Source organism: Actinia tenebrosa, unplaced genomic scaffold (assembly GCF_029948245.1).
Source record: "Actinia tenebrosa isolate PJP-AT-01 unplaced genomic scaffold, QUT_ActTen_1.0 PGA_scaffold4__44_contigs__length_22323623, whole genome shotgun sequence".
Classification (NCBI taxonomy): domain Eukaryota; kingdom Metazoa; phylum Cnidaria; class Anthozoa; order Actiniaria; family Actiniidae; genus Actinia; species Actinia tenebrosa.
In genome coordinates this window covers 14,137,035-14,161,844 of record NW_028292581.1, presented here as the reverse complement: position 1 = coordinate 14,161,844, position 24,810 = coordinate 14,137,035, and the positions used below count along the sequence as shown (strand labels likewise).

At 36.8% G+C, this 24,810-nt stretch overlaps 2 protein-coding genes, 1 long non-coding RNA gene and 2 other non-coding genes across 5 annotated transcripts; 3 read left to right on the top strand and 2 right to left on the bottom strand.

Moving 5' to 3' along the window:
- Positions 1-23: 23 nt before the first annotated feature.
- Positions 24-2,759, bottom strand: LOC116288124 (uncharacterized). Its single transcript, XR_004196146.1, has 5 exons — positions 2,745-2,759; positions 2,313-2,507; positions 2,182-2,212; positions 2,019-2,041; positions 24-381 (listed from the first exon to the last, which is right to left on the bottom strand). It is a non-coding gene; the product is annotated as an uncharacterized LOC116288124 (long non-coding RNA).
- Positions 2,760-3,889: 1,130 nt separating this feature from the next.
- LOC116288122 (methyltransferase-like protein 27) lies at positions 3,890-7,122 on the top strand. Its single transcript, XM_031694865.2, has 3 exons — positions 3,890-4,118; positions 5,834-6,206; positions 6,840-7,122. The coding sequence occupies exons 1-3, from the start codon at positions 3,984-3,986 to the stop codon at positions 7,031-7,033; spliced, it is 702 nt and encodes a 233-aa protein (XP_031550725.1). The 5' UTR covers positions 3,890-3,983; the 3' UTR covers positions 7,034-7,122.
- Positions 7,123-8,168: 1,046 nt separating this feature from the next.
- Positions 8,169-8,389, top strand: LOC116288130 (small nucleolar RNA U3). The gene has a single exon (XR_004196148.1). It is a non-coding gene; the product is annotated as a small nucleolar RNA U3 (small nucleolar RNA).
- A 755-nt stretch (positions 8,390-9,144) lies between these two features.
- Positions 9,145-9,365, top strand: LOC116288129 (small nucleolar RNA U3). Its single transcript, XR_004196147.2, has one exon. It is a non-coding gene; the product is annotated as a small nucleolar RNA U3 (small nucleolar RNA).
- Positions 9,366-10,609: 1,244 nt separating this feature from the next.
- LOC116288112 (uncharacterized) lies at positions 10,610-24,250 on the bottom strand. Its single transcript, XM_089036636.1, has 14 exons — positions 24,178-24,250; positions 24,013-24,089; positions 23,814-23,922; positions 23,521-23,573; positions 21,921-22,071; positions 20,782-21,131; positions 19,298-19,353; positions 18,368-18,426; positions 17,683-17,792; positions 16,955-17,035; positions 16,165-16,186; positions 14,624-15,483; positions 14,478-14,508; positions 10,610-13,693 (listed from the first exon to the last, which is right to left on the bottom strand). The coding sequence occupies exons 1-14, from the start codon at positions 24,206-24,208 to the stop codon at positions 11,478-11,480; spliced, it is 4,206 nt and encodes a 1,401-aa protein (XP_088892762.1). The 5' UTR covers positions 24,209-24,250; the 3' UTR covers positions 10,610-11,477.
- Positions 24,251-24,810: the final 560 nt, after the last annotated feature.

The window sequence follows — 24,810 nt, the reverse complement described above, 5'->3', positions numbered from 1 at the left end:
CAATCTCTAAGACACTTTCAACATTTTAAAGGAAAAACAAATTTATTTGCACTAAAGACAGGTTTACATGATGGAGTTGTACACCATTAACATCCAAAATACTAGATGTACTGCAACTTTCATTATATCCTCAGTCCTGATGAATAATATTATTGTAGATATTGTTTACAATGGATTATTCTTGGTGAAGCTTATAAGTTTTAGTCAAGGTGGAATGTATTCTTGGACAAGTGTACTGCCACTTCTAATATAGATGATCTTGCTATTTCTGTATTATTCTTGTCTCCAAGGAGCAGAACAGTAATCTGGAAGTTAATTGTCTCTTGTGCTCGTGGTGTTTACTTAGACCTGGCTCTCATCTTTCTTCTTTTGCGCTTCAATCTATAGAAAAAGTTTAAAGTCGATAATTAAGATAAGCATACTGATGGGTTGCAAACATTCCCAAAAGACAGAAACATGGTGGCTATCTTGGTGTGAATATCAATATCAATAATAATAATATGACCCGTATCTGCCTGGGCGTGCTCTCTTAAAAAAAACCTTTGGGAAAATGCCGTGAGCAGGACTGGAAGGCTTTAAATGAGCAAGGCGTACGAATCTGTATGGCCCAGCTTTCTCTTTTTTTTAGCTTTTATTTACTATTTCTATTATCTTATTATTATTCTTTTCGTGAAGGTCATATGATAAAATGTTTATTGACCGAGTTAGGACGGGCCATGCGGGAAAATATTGTCATTTGTCACCTCGAGCCAAATATTTCCCCGTACAGCCCTCGCACTCGGTCAATAAGTAAATATAATACTAATACTAACAATTTTATTAGGGTAAAACATGTTCCAGTACCTCATTGTTACTGATACACATGCAACCCTTGTGATCAATGGATGCTAATGAGAAATCTTTTCTTAAATAGCACCTACATGGCCACAAAAATGAAACATGCAATCCAAGAATAGACAAATCTGATGTCTTTATTATTTGATTATAGCCATTGATAGAGTGATTTTAAATAATGGAAGCTTAAGTAGTGTATACTGTTAGCGAACTACCTTTCACCATAATGGTTACGTTAGATTCCAGAATGATCTTATGGAAGGATCATTGTTTGTTTGGAAATTTCAGTTATGTAATAGTTTGAAAATGTGTTTCAGCAGCATCGTTAATCATCATTTACGCTCCACAGATCTAAGCATACTATCTTTTCTGCACTGCATGAATATCTTATCAGACACTAATGATGCTGTAGACAGCGAAAGCTCAGACTTATAACAAATAAATCCAACACTACGACAGAAGGTCACGCTCTAACCCTTAACTATCTCACTTATGCTTTGAAAGTTTTTCTTTCCCTTCAAGCATTTATGTTTCTGCAAACAATGCATAAACAGGGCCCAAAATAGCAGCCTGCCAATGGCTAAACAACAGGCCAAATTTCAGGTTTGGCAGGCAAAAATAACAGTGCATTGTCAAATGAATAACAAAATGGCACGCAAAATTTAATAACATGCTCCTAAAACTACTATGGCAGGCTACAATTGTTTTCTATTTCGAGCCCTGAAGCTTCATATTTTTCTACAATACAGTTGAGTCTGAGATGAATTGAAGCCAAAAATGCTTTTATCTACAAATTTTAGTTTATTGCAGAAACATGATAGCATTTCTCACAATCGAGCACCTAAAAGCATTGGATAATATTCATATAAAAAAATATTCGTTCCCTAACAACAATTATGACAATGGTAAGCCTTCTAGTTGCTTGTTAAACACTTGATTTGCATCTTCCACATCAAAGTTTGACTCAAATCTTAATTTGGATAAGTGCAGCACACACTATTCTGTAGTAAAAACGGATATACACTTTTTATTACATAGCATCACAGCTATTTCGTTGACTTAACGTTCAGGGAGCTCGTTTCTATGTGAAGTTATTACAAGCCATGTGTTGTCGAAGCTGTATAGCGCCTACCACGATGCAACTTGAACCTTTTCAAATTCGAAAGTTAAAGATATTTACTCACCTCCTCATGCGCTTCTTCTTCCACTGTTTGTTAGTTCATCAATTTAGAAGAAAAAGGAAAGAAAAGACATGGAATAGTTAGTAAACAGCACGGATATACAAGTGGTCACCCTCACACTAAACACCCTCTATTAAAACCCAAAATTCTCTTAAAATCCTCGTACCTTGTCTCTCATGATGAAAGGAATAGATTTCCTAATAAATAGAGAACAAAATAAATTTGTTTAATTTGAAGGATGGCTTAAAATAACGGAGAGTTTAAATGGATTCGCAGAGAAAAAAATATACATCTAACCTTTCAAGATGGATGATTCAAAGAGGACTAACTATTGGAATATCCCGTATGTACAGAGCCTGGCGGTGGGGACTGGGACTAGTACACAGGTAACCCAGTCCAATATAGCCAGACTACAGAGCAGGAGTTCTTACATACGTACATACATTACTTGATTACTTCATCCCTTTACAGGGCTTTTCAGAAGCATTAAAACTACAAAAAAAAAACAATAAAAATTACGTGATATAAAAGTTTTAAAAATATATAAATGCAAATATAAGTATAAATATTGGTGCGGTATGGCGGTTAAAAAATACACACGCTTTACTCGTCGTTTACGTTTATTAGATATCACGTTAGAGTTCCTAATAATAAAGGAAAGACTAATATTTAAACAGAAAACGATTAATGCAAACGGAAAAAGCAAAAGAAATAGGAATGAATACTTACAAAACGATGTGTAGATTAAGACGGTCGACGTTGAACTGAAGTGAACTTAGTAGTATAAATTATGTACATATCTAAGGTCTGAATACAAAGACGAAAAAAAAGAGATAAAATATACTATATATACACCTGCTTTCAAAAGGGCCCGTGACAAGAAACAAAAAAACAAAAACAAAAAACGAAAAAAAACCAAAAAATTAAAAAACAAAGCAAAAAAAGAACAAAACAAAAAAAGAACAAAAAAAAATCTAATTAGTATATGTAATAGGACTCGATGCTGTCCAATTAAGAAATAATTGGACGAGGAAAATTTCGAGGACTGACGTACGGCCTCATCCAATTTGGCAGTCAGAGGAATTTTTCGAGTCTAATTATTTCTTGATTGGAGATCATGGAATCATATTACCTATTAATTATGTAGCTGCCTAATTAATCCCATATCAACAAGACCTGTCCAATTAAGAAAATAATTGGACAGTTACCTATATGGGATTAATGAGAAGCTGTATAATTATTGTAATTATAATTATTATAAAGTAAATATTTAATTATTAAGAAATTCCTTTATAAAGCTTTTTTCGTGATTGGCATGCTTAAGAGACTACACATTTTTACAAAGTTTAAGCCTAAGGAACGTTGACCTGTGATTGTCTTAAGGAGCGGAATATTTAACATCTGAGAACTGCTAGTTTGACGGCTAGAGATGCTAGATCTTTTGACAAACTTGTCCGCTAATTAACCTGGTGCCATTCCGTTCATGTACTTAAAAACTAGAGTAGCTTTCCTAAGATATGGTTGTTTCCTAATTGATAACCACGATCATACTTTTTGGCCCCTGAAACAATCCTACAAGCGAAATTTTGCACAGCCTGAATCTTATTGAGATTAGTTTCTGTCGTATTACTCCAGACTGGCGAACAATAAAAAAGTTTACTAAAAACTAGAGCATTAATTAAGATAATCAGTGTTTGTTCTTGTGATGGGTTTTCAATTCTCGCTCGTTCCAAATTCCCAAAGCTTCCCCAAAACCCCGGTTTTTTCCCAAATGCTTTGCAGGCTAAGTCTAGTCCAATATGATATTCGGAACATTCAAGATAGAGTCCAACCTCGTACCCAGAGTCTTCCGGCGCCTTCCGGTCGTCATTGTCTCAGGGACAGTGCTTGGTAAAAGACTGTCTTACCAGTCGAAAGACGAAGGTCTCTGCCAATCACTGCCATCAAGATAAAAAGAAAGCTATAAAAATGCAACAAATTCATGATGAGGCTGACCACGGATCGTATAATGGCTCCCTTGATCTTTCAAAGCTTGCTTTAAGCTCAAATTCCGAAAAAGACGTAAAGGAGCTTTACAACAGATGGGCCAAAGATTACGACAAGGTGTAGTAAGAGTTATATCTTGTGTTAGTATCTTTGAGGCATTCAGACATGATTAATGAAATGTAAGATTACGGATAAAACGCGAAGGAGCTTTTAAAAAACATGATGTTTCGGCTATAACTAAGCGACAGCCTTCATCAGAATGATGATATCTTGTGTTCTTTGTTTGCCCTGGATTGCAGAGGGATGCGAGTGATGTTTTTCCACGACATTGTTTCTTATTCAACCATGGTTTTCACTTCATGTAAACGAAAAAGCGTGTGACGTATAACGATAAAATAAACGCTAAGAAGGTCTTTTAAAACAACTCTCAGTGTTGAATAAGAAAGCATTCAATATTTTCCATACATCGGTTCACTGGTCAAACAAAAATCATTCAGTCGAGGTTGCAAGGTTCAAATTGGAATAATCCTTTGAAAGTACCTTGGCGCCTCGCTTGAGCACTTTATGTTTGACCAGTGAACCAATGTATGGGAAATGGTGAATAACTCTTTTACCAGCGTGACTGTAATTCTATTCATTTTCATTTTCCACACGAGGAACCAATACGCAAAGCATATATGCAGGCATGCAACTTTAAAGCCTTAAAAATAAGCAAGTGGCAGTGCATTCACAAGAGAAGAGGAGCAACTTCAGAATACCCGGCCATGCACTTCGTTTTAGTATGAAGGACGTCTTTTGAAAACGATGCAATAACAATAGAAGAACAATAGGGGATTAATGTGCTATTATTCTTATTCTGAAGTTGTCGGTCAAAGTTAACTGGCCATTGCATATTTTAAGTGAAGTGCTATATAAAGCCTTGCTCACACTAGCGTCGTAATCATTATCATAATCGTAATTGTAATCGTAAGCAGCGTTAAAACTCAGTCTGAATCAAAAATCGTAGTCTTGAGCGCCGTCGTAAGGTGCATCGTAACAGCGTCGTAATCGTAAGCTAAGATCAAAAGGTTTGTTTCCTTACGACTACGATTACGATTACAGTCAATTTGCGATCGAGTGCGAACCAAGAAAACGTAATCGTAATCGTAAAGATTGACCAATCACTACGCTCGTTACGATCATGATGATGATGAATATTTCGAAGCTGGCGGAAAAATAACAAGGAAACGAGGCTTACGATTCTGCTTGCGTCATATTGATTTACACTAGAGCATAACCTTCTTAAGATTACGATTGCGAGTACGATTACGATTACGATGAAAAGTCATGAATAATTAATGAGCCTTTGAACCAATTGAAGCTACCATACACGTCACGTGCATGAATATTAAATTCCCCATAAAGTCCTCTGATGGAGTTGTCGTAGGACGACTCCATCAAATAGAGATAAATTAAAGGTGCATCCAAGTTTACATGAAGACTTAGAGCCTCACGTACGACCCACAAAATATCGTCGACCAGTGCCTTTGTTTGAGTTGGCATGCTGTCTTCAACTTGTGGAAGCCTGTTTTTGGACTCACTGCGCATGACAGTGACGTACAAACCTCACTGCGCATGACATTGATGTACAAACCTCACTGCGCATGACATTGATGTACAAACGTCTATCAAAGTATAAAAGTCTATGATGTTTGCGACGTATATAATTTGGCGTATTCGAAACGGAAAGCAATGCACGCTGTGGCAGATTGGTTGCGGGCGGGGTCTCGAAATGCCGAGCAAAAATGAATTTAGTAAAAACAGAAATACAATACATACTTTTATTTTTTTAGGATGCAAATTTTTATGGATATGTGTCTCATAAAACGTGTGCAGATATTTTTAATGTCGAAATGACAAACGCTTTTGGCAATGACAAGCAAAAGATGAGGATCTTAGATGTTGGGGCGGGGACTGGTATCATAGGGCAGCACCTGAAGGAACTTGGATACACGGGCATCGATGGACTGGACATATCTCAAAAAATGCTGAACATTGCACGCGATAAGGGGATTTACAAGAATCTGATTTGTGCAGCACTCAGTGAGAAGAAGATAGATCAGATCCAAACAGGTTATTATGATGCACTTATTTCTTCTGGAACTATAACGGTTGGACATGTATTACCACCAGCTCTGGATGAGATTGTGCGACTCGTTAAACCAGGTAAATTGAATCGCATTGAAGATATTTTACAGCAGTCTAAGCCAGTGAGCGGTGAACGCGACGCGCAAAGCATTAGTGGACAAAATGACCGGCCTTAAGCATTTTTGGAGCTTCAAAGAACGAAGCAAAACTTTCCATAGTTTCTGCTTCTTGTAGGCATGTATATTATATTTTAGTTAAAAAATAAAACAGAAAATTATACGCAAAAGTTCGGTTACAGTCGGCAAAACACTAAACGCGCTGTGATTGGCTGACACAAAATTGACCGCTCAGATGGAAATGTGTGTAGCATCCTAGGCAAACATTCTTAGGGTCGTCACGTCGTCACGCAAAGCTAGATAACCCTTGCGTGACGACCCTAATTGCGTCTGCGTGAACTTTTTGTGCTCTTGCATATTCTCCCATAAGTGTGGAGCAAAGTGACAGTTCTAGGGAATGTAGAGGAATCGTATCCCCTTTTTGTGAATCCGAGGATATTTTATCAACGCAACTGATTCAAAGTTGAATTGACAAATTTTAAACTTCAGAACTTTTTGGTTCAATTTTATATAATTATAATTAACTGAAATATCTGTACAGTTGTATCTATATGGAATGGAGCAACTCTGTTAACTTAATTATCATCTAATATAGGTGGTGTTATATGTTTCTCGATACGCGTCGATGTTCATGACAGCCCGAACTACGGGTACAAAGAAAAGATGGACGAACTCTTAAAGGCAAGGAAATGGACCTTGGTGAAGAAACAACCCGCTGTATACCATACAAATGTAGGAGAAAGAGTAGAATATGAGAATTGTTACATTTTTGCATACAGGATCTTATAAAATATCTGTTATGAATCTTGCGTTCTGATTGATGGTTTTGAGGGCATAAAGCACACGCGCGCACTTTCTATTTTGTCATTCGTATGGAAAATAACGGTTACTCTAGTTTGTATTTCAATGAAAGAAATAAAAACTTGCTTGTTGTGCTCTGTGGAGAGAAGACTTCTCTGGTGTTCTGCCAATCCCCGCGTGCTTTATAACTACAGACAGCACACGCGCGCGTTTTCTATTTCTTCACAATCAGTTACGTTCACATTATTTAGTTTAAATTTGACATGGCTTGCTTTGCTATTCGTAGAGCTTTATATCCCATATTTCCCTGCTCATTAAGAAATCAAGGGATGTATCTAGATAAAAGCCCGCAATCGCCGGGATGTAGCTATATATTGCCCTATACGGCCCTCAGGATGTTAGCCTGCGTTCTGCCCGACTGCGACGCACCCTGCCGACACAATGTTGAATACTAATTTGAGTACATTTGAAACGATTAATTAATTATGAAAAATTATTTTTTTGCCTTTGAAAAGCCCTGAAATTTTTTTTGAATATTTCTTGAATATTCCAATTTGTCCTTAAAGTTTGTGGGTTCCGGTTGGCATAATTCGCATTCCGCCCCAAAGCAGGATAAATCTTGGTCATCAGTTTTTTTTGTTTTTGTTTTTTTGTTGAAAAATTTCAAAATGGCGTATGGGCTCCTTGGTATTCAGGAATTAATCGACCCCCCTTTCCAAAAGGTATTGCGAAAACCACAAGAAGTGCGATTCAGTTTCTCGCTTAAACAGTCCTTGAAAAAAATGTCCTACAAATGTCCTGGAAAAGTCCTGGAATTTTATCCTGCAACTTCTGAAATGAACTATTTCCTTGATTAGATTTGATATTAGTAAGTATTACCTTTAGTATTTAGATGTTCTTGTCGCGACTAACATTAATTTTCCATCTCTAAAGTAATAACCTTAAACTCAATAAAATTGAAAATGACAGTTTTATTCAGTTATTCATGTACGAGATTGCGTGGTACGTCATTATTTATTATCACCCAACCATCAACATAATGCGCATGCGTGAGATTGTTGTGATCCCACATTAGTTAACACATTTAAATGATACTGTTGATTTTGAGTATCGCTGTCCAATAAAGACCGTACTTACTAGGATCATTTCTATAGTACGTGTCCCGTCTTTGTTTCCCAACAAAGGCAACCTCTTCAACCACGATGATGAGTAGTACCGTTTCCTTCTGAGCGCGAAGGAAGTCAAGGGCATTGCCTTCATTGGCAAGTCGCCACTGGCACTTGATGAACGTTCTTTTCCTTTGCTTAGCGAAGGAAAGGAGGAAGGGAACGCATTCAGAGTGGTTGGAGATTTTTATAAGATAAAGTATAATAGTATGTAAGAATTCAAAAGAAAATGAGCAAACTATTTCGAGTTGCTATGAAGTTGATATATAATAATTTCTTGTTGTCAGATCTCAAAGTTGACCTAGCCTACGTAGCCAGGCGTTCCTGAAGAGGACGGGAGCTGCCGGCTCTCGGCTCCCGTCTTCTTCAGGAACGTCTGGCTACGCAGGCTAAAGTTGACCAAGCTAAATGAGCCTGGTTATAACACAAGAAATGGAAGTGAATTTCGACTGCCAAGTGTTAAAACAAATTGGGGGAAACAAAGAATATCTTATCAAGCTATGAAAGAATTGAACATCTAAGTAATATCAAACGATGCTCTGGGATTTCTCAGTTTCATTTCAATTTCTTTGAAGCTTTCCAAAACTTGTCATTTTATGCGTTTGTTTATTTGTATTTCGTCTCATCAATGTTTTTCATTACTCAACATTGTAACATTATTGGTTTTACAGGACCCGCTGGAAAATAACTATAGTGAAGAAGCATCCTGTTTAAATCTTGAAAACGAACGGAAATTGAAGGCTTTTCCTCCGAAGACGACTGACAAAGCACTTAGAAGGGGGTATGAATCATCTATTTTTTTCTCGAAAGAGTCACGCGGTACGTCATTATTATTATCCATCGAATTAACGCGCATGCGTGATATTGTTGTGATCCCACATTAAGCTAACGCAATCAATTGATACTGTTGATTTTGAGTATCGCTGTCCAATAAAGACCGTACTTACTAGGATCATTTCTATAGTACGTGTCCCGTCTTTGTTTCCCAAGAAAGGTAACCTCTTCAACCACGATGATGAGTCGTACCGTTTCCTTCTGAGCGCGAAGCTAGTCAAGGGCATTGCCTTCATTGGCAAGTCGCCACTGGCACTTGATGAACGTTCTTCTCCTTTGCTTAGCGAAGGTAAGGAGGAAGGAAACGCATTCAGAGTGGTTGAAGATTATTCATTACGAGACAGAAAAAAAAAACGGCATGATAGATGATGCAGAGAAGTATATAATTAATTGTTCGGAATGATATAAATAATTTTAACACCGTATAAGAGTTTCGGTGGCGCATTGGTTGGCGCTCCCGGCTTTGGTGTAGAGGGTCCCCGATTCGATTACCTGCTTATGTTAAAATGTCAAAACCTGGCTCTTTACATTGGGGATTGTGAATCCCTCGTGGCTCGGAAGACTACGTCTCATGGGACGTACAAGAATCTTGCTCAATACACCGATAACCGCATTTATTGTTGTACCTCTCTATTAACTGTTGCCACGTAGTGAATGTCATTATGTGCTCCAAATGGTGGTTACACTGACCACCATGTGTTATCAACCAGAAAGAATTCTATGGAAAACTTGTTATTCAGCTAATGAATATTTCACAAAACACAGGAAATAACGTTAAATAAAACCCAACAATAGCTACTACCTTAAGTTTTTCTCGATTTGCCGTAGGTTGAACGTTAGAGACTTTTAGCACGACGTTCTTGCTAGTCCCCCCAAGCCTTATGGCGTTATATTCCCGACAAAATTCAACATCAGGTTTTCAACATTCTAGTAAAGAATTCAGTGTTTCACTTGCAATGCAATATTGTTAGTTGCTTTTCCGACATTGAAGATTTTGGTTTCAACTTAGCTGTAATCTCGTCCAACATTCGAGTTCCACGATTCAAAATCCTTTAATAGCTTTCCGTGTCTGGACAAAATTCAACATTGCTCTTTTGACATACATCAAGTTCAACATTCAACTTTGAGAACGTTATTTTCTAAACAGTATATTGAAATGAACCATTAGAATTTCTCGTTCAAGGACTAAGGTTTTAAAGTTTTTAGATACAAACACATAATCTTTCCGTCATTGTTGGATTACAATCCAACATTCAAGTTCTACCATTGAACTTCACGCAAGAGTGCGTTTGACGTATGCCATAGTAAGCCGCTGTACAGTGATGACGTGGGCTCATCACACGTGCTTTAGTGCTGCACGAACTACACTTACTGTAGATTGCAGAGATGGCGGACGAGAAAGCTAAAGCAACCCTTCGTCGCGTAGCTGAGCGGTTACATTCCAAGCCAAATGGGCCACCCGGTTGGAATCTTTTATTCTTTGAGACCAGTGTCATCCATTACTTTGGAAGACAGAATTTTTAAATTTGCTTGACTCGTCATTAAAAATAAAACAAACTTCACCTGAGTACGAACCCCCTTTTATTTCGTTTTCCCGTAACTACTTATCGTGCTTTTTTTTTTTTCACAAGAAATTCAATACTTTTTTTTCTCTTTACAACAAATATTTGATATAATTCTGCTCGACTTTCAAGCATTTCTCATATAAATTGCATAGAGAATATATTAAAATTTATTTGATTATGATAATTAAAGTGCTTTCACACAAAGGTACCGAATAATATATTCATAAATTCATTTTTATATACCTATTTCCGAAAAAATGACATAAATAAAATGACAACGACAAAAAGCAAGTGAAATTAAAGGAAGATTTTGTATGAGTAAAAAAATAGAAATGGCTTCTATTTTGAACCAATCATTGAGCTCGAATACATTTATTACCCAATCACAGCAATTTAATAAGGAAGCCATTAAATTTCAAGGAAAATTTAGTTTAGCTTTTTTTTCGTTCAGACAAAATCTGCTCTAACGTGTCAAACAGTTCAACTGCGGAATTCTAAACACTGCTTTGTCATTTTAAAATTTCCAGTGCTCTTGCGAACCAAAATTAATGAGCCTCGACGAATAGGTATATATATACTGCACAATAATAAAAACCTGCATGGATTTTTTTCTTGACTATATAAAACTGAGAGTACCTCAATTTATCTAAGTACTATCAGACATTTTTTCCTGGATACATTGCCCAATGCAACTATAAAAGCATTCGAAACGCGAAAATTTGAAAAATTGCGGACAAAAACGATATTTGAATTCATTGCCTTTAAAGGCAAAGGGTCGAAATGAGTAGTGAATATATATTAATTCCCTACGATAATATTGGAGATTTTATTTGAATTAATTGAAATGGAAATCCATGCAGCTTATTGTCATCTACCAACCATACAATCGTCACCATTTCCGTTGCTTGTAGTAAATCCATTGATTTCTATATTTTCTTTCTCACCATTTTCTTGCTTCGCAGTTTTCTTCTCGCGAGCATCACTATGTCCATTTATCAATGGCTGGTCGACAACGGGAGTGAGTTTGGCGATTTTCTCTTCTTTACCAGCTATCTCTTTTCTCTCTTCCTCACTAGTAGCGTGGTTGTTTACTAACCCATTGCTTGCACCATCATTCACCTGTTGCGATGCAGCTTGTTCCGAGCTATCTTTTTCCCGTCCTCGAAGTCTCCTTCGGTTTCGAGTTCTAGGCGACCGCTGAGGAAGTGCTCCATCTACTGATTTATTTTCAACGATTATTTCATTCTCGTATTCTGCATTTTCCTCTTTGTTATCAGATGTTTCTTCGACGTGGCTTCCGTCATTCGTGCTCTGTCCATTCTTGACGTCAGACACAGACTCTTTTTCTACACTTGCTTCTGGAGCTTCTTTAGCTGGTTCTTCTCCACTTTGCTTAAATTCATTATCTTTTCCTGCACTCGCTTCTGAAGCTTCTTCAATGGCTGGTTCTTGTCCACTCTGCTTAGAATCATTATCCTTTTCTGCACTCGCTTCTGAAGCTTCTTCAATAGCTGGTTCTTCTCCACTTTGCTTAGAATTATTATCCTTTTCTGCACTCGCTTCTGGAGCTTCTTCAATAGCTGGTTCTTCTCCACTCTGCTTAGAATCGTAATCCTTTTCTGCACTCGCTTCTGGAGCTTCTTCAATAGCTGGTTTTTCTCCACTCTGCTTAGAATCGTAATCCTTTTCTGCACTCGCTTCTGAAGCTTCTTTAGCTGGTTCTTCTCCACTCTGCTTAGAATAGTAATCCTTTTCTGCACTCACTTCTGAAGCTTCTTTAGCTGGTTCTTCTCCACTCTGCTTAGAATCGTAATCCTTTTCTGCACTCGCTTCTGGAGCTTCTTCAATAGCTGGTTCTTCTCCACTCTGCTTAGAATCGTAATTCTTTTCTGCACTCGCTTCTGAAGCTTCATTAGCTGGTTCTTCTCCACTCTGCTTAGAATCATCCTTTTCTGCACTCGCTTCTGGAGCTGGTTCTTCTCCACTCTGCTTAGAATCATTATCCTTTTCTGCACTCGCTTCTGGAGCTTCTTCAATAGCTGGTTCTTCTCCACTCTGCTTAGAATCATTATCCTTTTCTGCACTCGCTTCTGGAGCTTCTTCAATAGCTGGTTCTTCTCCACTCTGCTTAGAATCGTAATCCTTTTCTGCACTCGCTTCTGAAGCTTCTTTAGCTGGTTCTTCTGCACTCTGTTTAGAATTATCCTTTTCTGCACTCGCTTCTAAAACTTCTTTAGCTGGTTCTTCTACACTCTGCTTAGAATCATCCTTTTCTGCACTCGCTTCTGAAGCTTCTTTAGCTGGTTCTTCTCCACTCTGCTTAGAATCGTAATCCTTTTCTGCACTCGCTTCTGAAGCTTCATTAGCTGGTTCTTCTACACTCTGCTTAGAATCATCCTTTTCTGCACTTGCTCCTGGAGCTTCTTTAGCTGGTTCTTCTACACTCTGCTTAGAATCATCCTTTTCTGCACTCGCTTCTGAAGCTTCTTTAGCTGGTTCTTCTCCACTCTGCTTAGAATCGTAATCCTTTTCTGCACTCGCTTCTGAAGCTTCTTTAGCTGGTTCTTCTACACTCTGCTTAGAATCATCCTTTTCTGCACTTGCTCCTGGAGCTTCTTTAGCTGGTTCTTCTCCACTCTGCTTAGAATCATTATCCTTTTCTGCACTCGCTTCTGAAGCTTCTTTAGCTGGTTCTTCTCCACTCAGCCTATTATCCCTTCCGCCTCTTCTTCTTCTTCTTCGCGGTGGACGTTTATTCTCTCCTTCCCGAGGCGGGTTCGACTGTCTTCCTTCTGTCGACCTATGATTTACTTCGCTTCCCTCTTTCCTTTTCTCATTTTGCGCAGAGGAACTACGCTGGTTCATTTTTGCTCTCGCTTCGTCCGTTTGAGACGTCTCGTTCGGCTTTCTATCGGAAGTTTTCTCGTCTTTCTTATGTCTTTGGTTTGATCTGCTGCCTTGGCGGCTCGACTGTGGTCGCCGTGGTCGTGGTTCTTGCGTTCTTTTGGGTTGTTGTTTTCCTTGCTGATATGGAGCTGTGGTTTGTCTTGAGTGTTGCTGTCTGTGCTCCTGATTTGGGTTTTCTGACAATGGAAAAGGAAAAAATAAAACGCGAGTTAATTTTCGAAGAAACAATGACGGGTTATTTCGTGAAACGTGATTTGACCGCTTTTATTTTTTGTGAAAAGTACATTCACCATTTTCCATACATTGGTTCACTGGTCAAACACAAAGCGCTCAAGCGAGGCCCCTAGTTACTTTCAAAGGAATATTCAATTTTGAACCTTGAAACCTCGACTGAATGCTTTGTGTTTGACCATTGAACCGATATATGGAAAATGATGAATTGTACACCGTCCCCACTTTACCACCCTGAAGAAACTACACTAGGAATGCAATTCCTTCTTGCTCACAAGGCAAACAATAAAAGACAGAAACAAGACCCGAAATCAAATGACAGTTACTGCAACCTCTGTGCCAAAAAAAAAAAAAAAAAAAAAAAAAAAATTCAATTTCTGGATATAACTTTTCTTTTGAGTAATGATAATCTTATTTATCTTAATCAAAAATGAAAAGGAAGGTTGACTGCAAAGTATTACAAGATTACTTAACTTTGAAATTGTGTTTTAAAATTTTCAGCAAAAAAGTATCACAGTGCCAATTTTTCCACTTTCTTTATCCGGATTATTCCAGACTATGCTACAGAATCTAAGATTTTTGAGTTAATTTTTCTCCAAAAACTGTTAAAGGGTAACATTAAGTTGTACAATGAGAGAAGATGTTACAATACAGTTTTGGCGGGAAAGTATGGCGCCAAGAACTCAGCCTTCAAAATTACAGTTGTCGTATTTTATATTTTAAACTAACCTTTTTTTGATTCGTTTTGACTGAAAACACCCTGTTTAAAAAAATGTAAAGTTATACTATTAGATTCTAAGGTTCTAGACACAAATATTACAAAATTTACGTGGAATGCGACAAGATGGCATCATAAAACAGGAGCGCTTTTTTACCTGTTTTTTGGCATCTTCTTTTAGTTTTGAATGTATATCTTCTGCGCCTTGAAAGTTTCCAACAGCAATAGTGGTCTTCGCCATTGCTGAAGATATCAAGGACTGGATTTTTGGAGGACGACCAGACGTTGCTGCAATGGGGTGTCGTCTTGTTGCTGAAGGTGTTGGTTCTGGTTTCTTCGGAAGAACTGATGTCTCTGAGACCTTTGCAGCATTTGATGGTTGAGTTGTGTTTGGTAGTTTGACTTCAGAAGGATGGTTTACGAGGGACGGCTGAGTGTTGACAGAAGAGGGGTTCTGTGTTATTAAAGAAGTTGGGTGATCCACTACTTTAGAGGGATGGTTTACGAGCGACGGTTGAGTGTCGGCAGAAGAGGGTTTGTGTGTTGTTGAAGACGTTGGGTGATCCAGTACTGTAGAGGGATGGTTTACGAGCGACGGTTGAGTGTCGGCAGAAGAGGGTTTGTGTGTTGTTGAAGACGTTGGGTGGTCCACTACTTTAGAGGGGTGGTTTACGAGCGACGGTTGAGTGTTGGCAGAAGAGGGTATCTGTGTTGTTGAAGACGATGGGCGATCCAGTACTGTAGAGGGATGGTTTACGAGGGACGGTTGAGTCTTGGCAGAAGAGGGTTTTTGTGTTGTTGAAGACGTTGGGTGATCAAGCACTGTAGAGGGATGGTTTACGAGCGACGGTTGAGTGTTGGCAGAAGAGGGTTTCTGTGTTGTTGAAGACGATGGGTGGTCCAGTACTACGGGAGTAAACCTATACGACTGAGTCTTGGCAAAAGAGTGTTTTGGAGTTGTTGAAGGCATTGGGTGGTTCAGTACTACGGGAGTATAGGTGCTTTTGATGGGAACAACTGTGTGTCAAAACAAGTCAAAAGAAAACGAAAACAATTAATCATTTATCAAGAAAGGTCAAAAATGTTCTATGAGTTATTAAGCACCCTTCCTATGTGAATACACGTATTTCAAAAAACGTTATCGGTTGGAAATCTGAAATGCTAAATGTGAGAATGACATGATTGTGGATTGTAAGCATTAATTAAAGTTGTAATCGTAATGTCTTTGTAATAAGTAGTTGCAATAAGTTAATATCTAAATATGCCACCACTTTTGAGAGATCATCTCTGCACTGGCGAATTCGAATTGTCTCAGATATCAGATATTCGACCGAAAACATTTTTTGAAATCGGTGTACTCGAGTGGAGATCAGATGCAGGGCCGTAACCAAGTGGGGTGCATTGGGTGCACCCTCCCCCCACCCACACGTAAGCTGAAGGTCCGCTGAATCATTTGTTTTTCGTTTGCCCCCTTTTTTCCATTTTCTGCAAATGGTAGGATTTCAATTATCGCTTATTGTTTTTTTTTTCTTGTTTTTTTTTTTGTGTGTGTGCAAGTTTTTTCTTCTTCTGCAACTCAAGATGGCTGTTAGTTTTAGCACCCTGCAAGATCCCTGGTTAAGGCCCTGAGATGGGACCGCCATTTTACGAACTTTCTAGATATAAGTATGAAGTAACTTTTTGATCACAGACACTTACCTTCACCAAATGTCTTTATTCCCTGAAATTATAATTTATAAGATAAATACATTTTCTTCAAAACAGTTATATTAATAGATTATTAATTTATTTTTAATTCATATGTTAATGTCCATTGTATGAGTGCGAATCAATATATAATTACCCAGGCTATGTACTGTGTTTTTAAGCTATGCTAAAAGAAGCAGCAACATTAGCAGCAATATGATACTAGAGAAAAACGTTTGCGCAAGCGTGCACTTCAAAACGTTTTCTAAGAATTTTTAAGAGATTGAGTGAGAAAATAAATGCTTGTTTTCTCCAAGTTTACAAAAAAGTTCGAGAATATACTTTTGTCAGACCAAGATACTGTATTAACAAACACAATATGAAAGAATTAGCCTTAAGTTTAAAGCATGGACACTAAGTTTTGGCATTTTGTGAAGTCCAATTTATCAGGCATGCTTGAAAGTCAAATTTACTTATGGTTTGACTAATTTGCATACGGATTGAGAGCATGCGCAGACGTTTTTCACTCGCGTCAGCAGCAATCGGACTGGAATGGTAAGTATCATGTTCTGACCAATCGCATGCGAGAATGAATTCATTTCTAATTAACTGTCGCATGTGATTGGTCAAAACACGATGTTCAACATTCCAGACATATCAAGGTGTTTTCTTATTTTGAATGTAACAGCGAGAAAGCCAAGACCCATTTTAATTCCTAAATGTTTCATTTTCTTGGGGGGAGGGTTACTCTATAGACACTATCTTGTGTACGATTAAAAAATAAATTCACGTGATAATTTACCTGCAAGAAATTTTCTTCGTCACATATGAAACGTTTTGTTTGTGCCAGTTCTTCGTCAATTTTTCTCTCAGCAACAAAGTTCTAAATCACAATTAAATTAACACATCAAACAACGAGTCTTGCTAATGATCTAAATTCCCCTAATAAATATGTTCCACAAGCATCAAATTAGTGACCCATCACAGGCCCGTCGCTAGAAAGGGAAGGTTCGTTTTTCCAACAATCTTAGTTATGCCAATTCTTGAAAAACTAAAATAGCGCTAAACATTATTTCTTATACTCCTACAAAGTTGGAGAGAGGGGTTCGTTCGAACCATCTAGCCAACCCTAGCGAGGGACCTGCATCCCAACCAGCAAACTCCCAGAGGTATATGACGGAAAAACGCTTTTCCACTTATCACGCCATGGCTAAACTAGAAAACCGGAAACATATTTCTTTAAATGTTTCCAAATTTGGCAAAACTGTCTGGAAGCATCAGGGATTGACTTTCGTGGCTAAACGAGGAAACATCGGGAAACATTGTTGTCATGCGTTTTGGAAGCATAAATATTTTTGCCGCACAGCAGAAACATTTTTGCAGCTTGGAAGTAAAATTTTTTGCACTGTTTCGCATCTTGCTAAACTTGTAAACATCGGGAAAACATGTGCACGGTAAACATGTTTCTGGAACATGTTTCTTCATTTAGCCAGGACTCTGCCAAATTAAATGTTGACAAACACAGAATACCTTAATGTCAGCTCTTAGGAGAGCAATTTGATCTTCTGACATGCTGTGCACTCTTTCGGTTTTCAACTTCAGAGCTGCAGCATCTTCTGCACGTTGTTGAAGTAGTTTTACTGGAAAGAAAGATCATTCTCTATTTAATACATAAATTCAATTCCCTTATTAGGTAATCGTGTACTTCATGACCAACTGACACGTGTCGGTAGAATATCGCCCGACTGTTGGTCGATAGTCTTCCGGCTGTTGACCAACACTACCCCAACCATTGACCGTCACTTCACCAACACTCCCGTACTTTATGATAAATGTGTAATCTTTCATCGACTATCAGCCAACACTTGACGACCGTCACTTTACCAACACTCCACTACGATCGTATACCTACACATATTTTAAGTCATATTTTATATGTCACTGGAAATACACCCAGACTGGACTGAATGTAAAATATACACCTATTTCAAAAAACGATCAGAGAACTGAGATCAGAGACAGCTCGACAGCTAGCACAGGTCATCACTCAAAAGTGGTGGCATATTAATTTTTTGCAAACTTCTCATTAAAATAACAAAAACAATTGTGACTTTCTTTTAAATTAAATTCACAGCTCGCAGACCACAATTCGTTTCATGTCTCAGATTTCTGATCTCCGACCGTCTACGTTTTTAAAAACAGAGTAAACATAAACCTGCTTCTTCCTTGAATTCTTCCAAAGCCTTGCTGAGTGTTGCTTGTCTTTCATCAATGCTGTAATATAAAATCAGAATGTAAAGAAGGTACATATCGAAGTGACAGGGGCGGCGGAAGCTGAAAATCTTGGGGGGGGGGGGGGGGGGGGGGGGCACTGGAAAAAATCTTTGGGGGGGGCACTGGAAAAAATCACAACAATAACTTAATAACAGTATTAAAAATCGAATCTATGCATTTATATTTCATGTGAACCAATATTATGGGGGGTCCAGGCCCCCCAAAAAAATTCGTGGGGGTTCCGCTGCCACTGAGTGATATCATCTTTAAGAATAAACATTAGTTCAGATCATAGTGATGCACTATGGGATACCTAAGGGGGATATCGTGATACCATTTCATGGGCAGAAATGTTATGATTATTTCACAGATTTGTTACTTGCTGTTCAGAATGAGGATGCAGGGGCCTCAGAGCACTCTTAAAAGTGTGTGTAGCAGGAGGGGGGGAGGGGTTAATATTGGAAAATATAAGAGACTAGTATGGGAAAAAGAGAAAAGTGCCCCCCTCCCCAGCTCCTGGGGTGCAATTTTTCCCATTACAGAGGCAGACTCAGGAGGTTGATGCGACAGGATTTTTTTGTGTCAGGGGGATGCATGGTTAGTACATCATAAGAGTTTGGCATTTAATATATAATTTTGTGACATCATTTCCCAAAAGGTGTATAGTATGGCCATTTACCATGTTAGATTTTCTGAAGGGAGAAATTAAAGACTGAAAAAAGTGGTGAATTACACTTGAAATGAGGAAGAGAAAGATCAACCTCTGCTCACAAAATATACCAAGTCTAGGAACAAAACCAGAGACCCCAGAGCTGAGAGGCAGGTGCTTTACTGCTACGTCAATCTTGATTCCCTTCACTACCATACTCACCTTTTTCTAATGTTTTCAAATGTTTTAGTCATCCTCTTTAATGAAAGTTCACATTCCTTAAAAAGCAAATAATTGGAATATTTGAAAAGGATATACAGACAGAACGTTACCAGTAGTATGGGAGGCAGTATAGGTGTTAGAATCAGTAGATATGAAGACAAGATAAACATATTTTAAACATATCTAGTATGGATCATGAGTTGTATATAAAAAAAATAATGCAAAATGGTGGAAATATTTCAGAATGCAGGCAGTGAGCCAGTTTTTCTTCCTGAAACACTTGTCTTTTTTACTGAGTCTGGATCAGGAGAAAGTCCTGGGACTGCTCACAGCTAGTCTAGATAATAGACACATTTGAACTCTTCTTCTTAAATTGTCTTCTTAAAAAGTTAAAATACTGGTAGTGATCGAAATTTAAGTCCACTAAATAATTGATAGTCAAAAAATTTTTTTTGATAATTGAAAATTTTTAAATCCATGCAGCTGGAATGAGTTAAATTTGTTTCTACTACTCTAAAGGCAATTAGATGGCCTTGCAAGTCTATCAATATAGCAATAATAGCTACATAGCTTAAAGTCAATTAATTAAGATCCTATTCAGCTCTAGCTATTCTGCAGACTACTCAAACATAATGTTATTCCATTCCATCTAAACATAAATTATTGCTGCCCACAGAATTTGAGCCTGGTCAAGAAACTAGTTTCTTAATGACAACAATATGAGGGATAATTAAAAGAGCTGCGAAACAACTTACACATGCAATCTCAAGTAAGAATATATTAAAATAAAAATAAAAATATTAGCACATGAACTGTTACTGTGCAGATCGACAAACTAAATGCAGGATGAGAAAGTTAACCAATCATATGCATGACAGGTTGAAAACAATCAATCAATCAGAAGCAAGCAATTGTAACAAGTCTAGATATCTAAGGGGGGAAAATGATGTTATCAACAACATAAACAGAATTAATAGGTGATGTAACATGTGATTGGCTGCAGAGCTAAGGTCAATACTGATTTTGCCCTCACCTAATTTAATTGGATAAAGTGTTGTTTTTTTTTAATCTGAAATTTTGTTCAAGTGGTCCTGCATGGTTAGTCTTCCTGCACAGTAGTTTCTCTATTTACGTGTTTGTACATCAAAAAGGTCACGTTGGTGGTTTCCATTAGCATTCTTTATAAAATTACATAAGCACCACATGGCAGCCAACATGGTTGTCTGCCATACGTGTCACAGGAAAAAAAAAACAGATTCCCAAATTGGGAATTTGTTGAGGATTTCCTTGAATTCCCAACGAAATTCCCAACAATAAATTCCAACGGTGTTCGAATTGGGAATTCAAGGAAACTACCATCAATTCCCAATTTGGGAATCCGTTCTTTTTCCTGTGTATATATATATTTATTTATCTATACTTAAAGTATTATTCTTTTGGGAATAGTATTAATGCAAATTAACCATCAATTATATTGCACTAACCTCTTCCAGAACAAGTTGGTATCGACCAAGAGAAAAGCTCGATCTTGTCAGATCTTTGGTTGTCTTCTTCAAGGCATCAATGCTGGTGGTCGGGCTCAGCTTCTCAGTTTTTGGATGGTGATGGTGTTTATTAGTTTTATGATGATGTGAAGATGAGTGATTTGGGTGGTCATTTGGTTTACTGGGCAATGCCACTGGGTCATCGCTTGGTGTTGCTGGATCAGAACTTAATGAGCTATTGGAACTCAAGGTAGAAATTCCATTCATATCTGTTTGTTGTGGACAAACTGACGCTTCATTGTTGGTATTTAAATTGAGATTGGTTGGGATTGGAGGCTTTGTGGCACATTCTAAAATTTAATCCAATAAAATATTTTTCAGCTATGAATAGCTACTATATAATGAGGAATTGTTTTCAATTGGGATTTAGTGTTATGTCATACTTTGAGCTATTCAGGATTACTTTAAAAGAGTGCCTCATGTCCCTTGCCAATAGTCCCACACATGTAAAAAATCATGGGTGAGTATGCAATTGATATGCTGTGCACAGTAATATCTTACGTCATGTGACCAAGGCTTTATTCACCAAACCTGGTGATGATTATGCCATGAATTACAGTTGCTTGTTGCTTCTAAGTTTGATGTTGGTTCTTACTGCCATTTTCATAAACATGCCAACTTGGTAGCTGCAAGCTGCACACTAAAAGGTGTTTTTTTTTTTGTTGCAGCCAGTCAAAATTATAAAAAGTACTGACTGATTAGTTTTGATTAACACCAGCGAAAAGCCAAATTTCAGCATGCCACTCACAGATACCAAGTTCGCATGCTTATGAAAATGGCAGTAACAGCTTCTTCCCACCTTACAATACTAATCAATATTTCCAAATCCGATTTTGATTTTGAAATCAACCATAATGTAGCTTACAATTACTGAGATTTAAGAAATAAAACTTTGCTTGCTAATACTCATTAATTCAGGCAAATAATCAAATATGAGTAAATGATTAAATAATTTGCCAAGAATGAGTGAAATGAGCTTACTTCTATTGATTCATAATCTGTATATAGACATCTTTTGATGACACTTACAACAAAGCCACACAGACATTTAAATTTTAAACCTAGAACACTCCTTCTACCTGATGCGCCTAGACCTTTTGCAACAGATGGTTCAGCCTTGTCTAGCATTAGTTGTTCCCCAGGATTCTTCTCTTCTTCTGTTTTTGTTTCAACATCCTGTACATTCACAGAAACCTGTTTCTTTTTGTTTCGCTTCTTTTTATTTCCATCCTAAAACAATAACAAACTGTTCATGAATATAAATCCAAAATTGTTGAATATTCTCCAAGTTTTTTCAACCATTTTAACTCCCATTTTGGTAAACCTTTTTAATCAAATGCAAGCAAAAAGGAAAAAAATGCTTTTAAATATCTTTAAAGGCTTTTAAATATCTTTTGAATATATTTCATTTTATGCAAAGAAAGGTATTTATTTTCCATTTTTTCATCCGTTCTTTCATTTCCTTTCTATCCAGGAAGTTAGCCCAGAAACCAACCCCCCTTTATTATTAAAACTGTAGACGTAATTACTATGAAACAATTCTTAAATCTTATTTAGTAGTTTATTACAAAAAGGTTAATATGTGCAAATATTTTGCTTATAAATACATGATTTTCTAATTCAGATTTTAGATTTCTTGAGAAATATCAATTCAAGAAAATAAATAAGGGATATAAATTCAGAGTTTATTCGCTCTATGGATATAAAAGATGAGTGTAAAAGCATAACTTCCTGAAATGTTTCCAATAAAATGTCATACAGTATAGAAAATTCTAGATTAATATTTCTGCTCTCGAAATTCCTTAAAAAGAACGTTTTTAAATAAATGATATGCAATTCTTAGAACAGCTTGTAAAAGACTGGAATTGAAGACGACATAAAATTCACATAGTAAACAAAAAATCCAACCTTTCAAGGAAAAAAGACTTATGTACGTCATATGCATAAATTATAGTTCCAAAAAGTACAAGATTTTAAATCTCGTACTTTAAAAAAAGATACTTGTACGAAATGAAACTTACTTATATATTTAAAGTTTAAAAACGGTGATCTAAGAACCTGAAATATTTACTTGCAGTAAAAACAATTTTCTTGTGAGGTTTCTTGACTTTTTATGCAAGTTTGCCTCGTGAAAGGGTATTTCAACCTCAACTACGTCAAACTACACAATAATTCGTAACAATTCGACCGGTTTCCTTTAAAAAACGGTTTAATAAACAGGGTGACAGAAAATAAAATAGTACTTGCAACAAAACAAAACCATAATAGAAAATTCAGAGCAAATAAAAACATCAGGCAGGTTAAAAAGAAAAATAAATGGTTGCTCTGTTGACTTGTCTGAGCGAAGCCACGTTCGAGGTTGTTATGAAATGAAAGAATGCTTAACTAAACATTTATAGACTTAGGAAGTTATATAACACTGAGAGTTATGGTCTCTGAAAAATTCATATGATTAACAAGACGAAAAGATCCTAAAAAGAAGAAGTCTTAATCTTCGATAATAGGAGCTGCAGTGGTCAAACTTTCGAGTAAAAAAGGCGAAATATTTCTCGATTACCAAAGTTTGTTAATCGATAAATATTTCATAACTTGTGTGCAACGTTGAAAAACATAACGAGAGGATCAGAGAAGAAACGACTGAGGAATTGCCTCGGAAACTTTCATTTTTATCCTGCTAACCTTGGATTTTTTCACTTTATGGCTCCATTGGTTCAAGATATCGTCAGCTCGACCTAAAAAAAAAACAAATAATTATTCTTCGCTGATAATATTTAGCGATGAATTAAAGAATTTTATATAAACTTTTACGTGCAAACGCAAGATTTCCCCAGTTCACACACTATTTAAAATTATAAGCATAGTTTCGCATCGAAATTAAGTAAAGATCAAACACAGGTGCTATTTGTAAAGCCTTTGAAGAGCAATTCTTAGAGCTTGGTATCAAAACATTTAATCTTATGAGTCCATTTTACCTTGAGAAAAAATAGAAATAGCTGCATCAACATTGTAATCGCACGACTGCAAGACTAAGAGTATGTCATTTTTACTTCTGGAAGGAACAGCGTCATAGATAAAATCGACCTAAAATTCCCAAAAGAGAAATCAGAATTACTATGTGTACTGCTCGACATTTAAGTTCAATCAGTAAAGATTCCTAGACAGGGTTCTTACTTTAGACTTGACTGTAGTGTTTTGATATGCGGAGTTCATGAGAGCTTGTCCATTTCCACTGTCATTAAAAATGTTATCTGTAATGGACAAAGTGTTACCTTCAATATAACTAAAGATGATGATAGATTACGAAATATCCATAGGCTATATTCCGAAAAAACTCACCAGATTTTTTAGAATCCAGCTTGCTCGACATCTCTACTTGGTGCAATGCAGTACCGGTTTCTACCAGTGAGGAAAATATCTCCAAAACGCATATGCTAATCAACTTCGAACGTTTAAATCGACGCTGATGAAACAATGAATTCTCCCTTACTAACTCTAAAGAGAATTTACAACAAGAGCCTCTACATCTTTACCTTTTCTAAGAAAAATATAACAATTTTTTTAAAAAGATTGAAAAAAATAAAAATATTATTATTATTGAAGTCATATAGTGATAACTTATATCATTTATATAAATTCAAAATATAAAAATATAATAAATTTAAAATTCTTATTACTGATCAATATAGGTTTTCTTGCAAGATACATCCGTAACCATAATCATAAGAGCGCGCGCTAGAGAATGTAGTCTCCGCCCCCGATTGTCGAGTAACCAATCAGAATCCTCATTACTTAAAATTGTAAAGAGATTGCTCAAAACAAGCGAGTTCTCAGAATTTTTCCCTTGTATTTTTAAAGGTCAACATTTTCTCAAAATAGATTCAGATAAAAAATATATATATAAAATAAAATAAAAAATTCTTTCATTTGTTTCATTTATTTGTCCTAACATAAAATAATGTGTAAACGAAA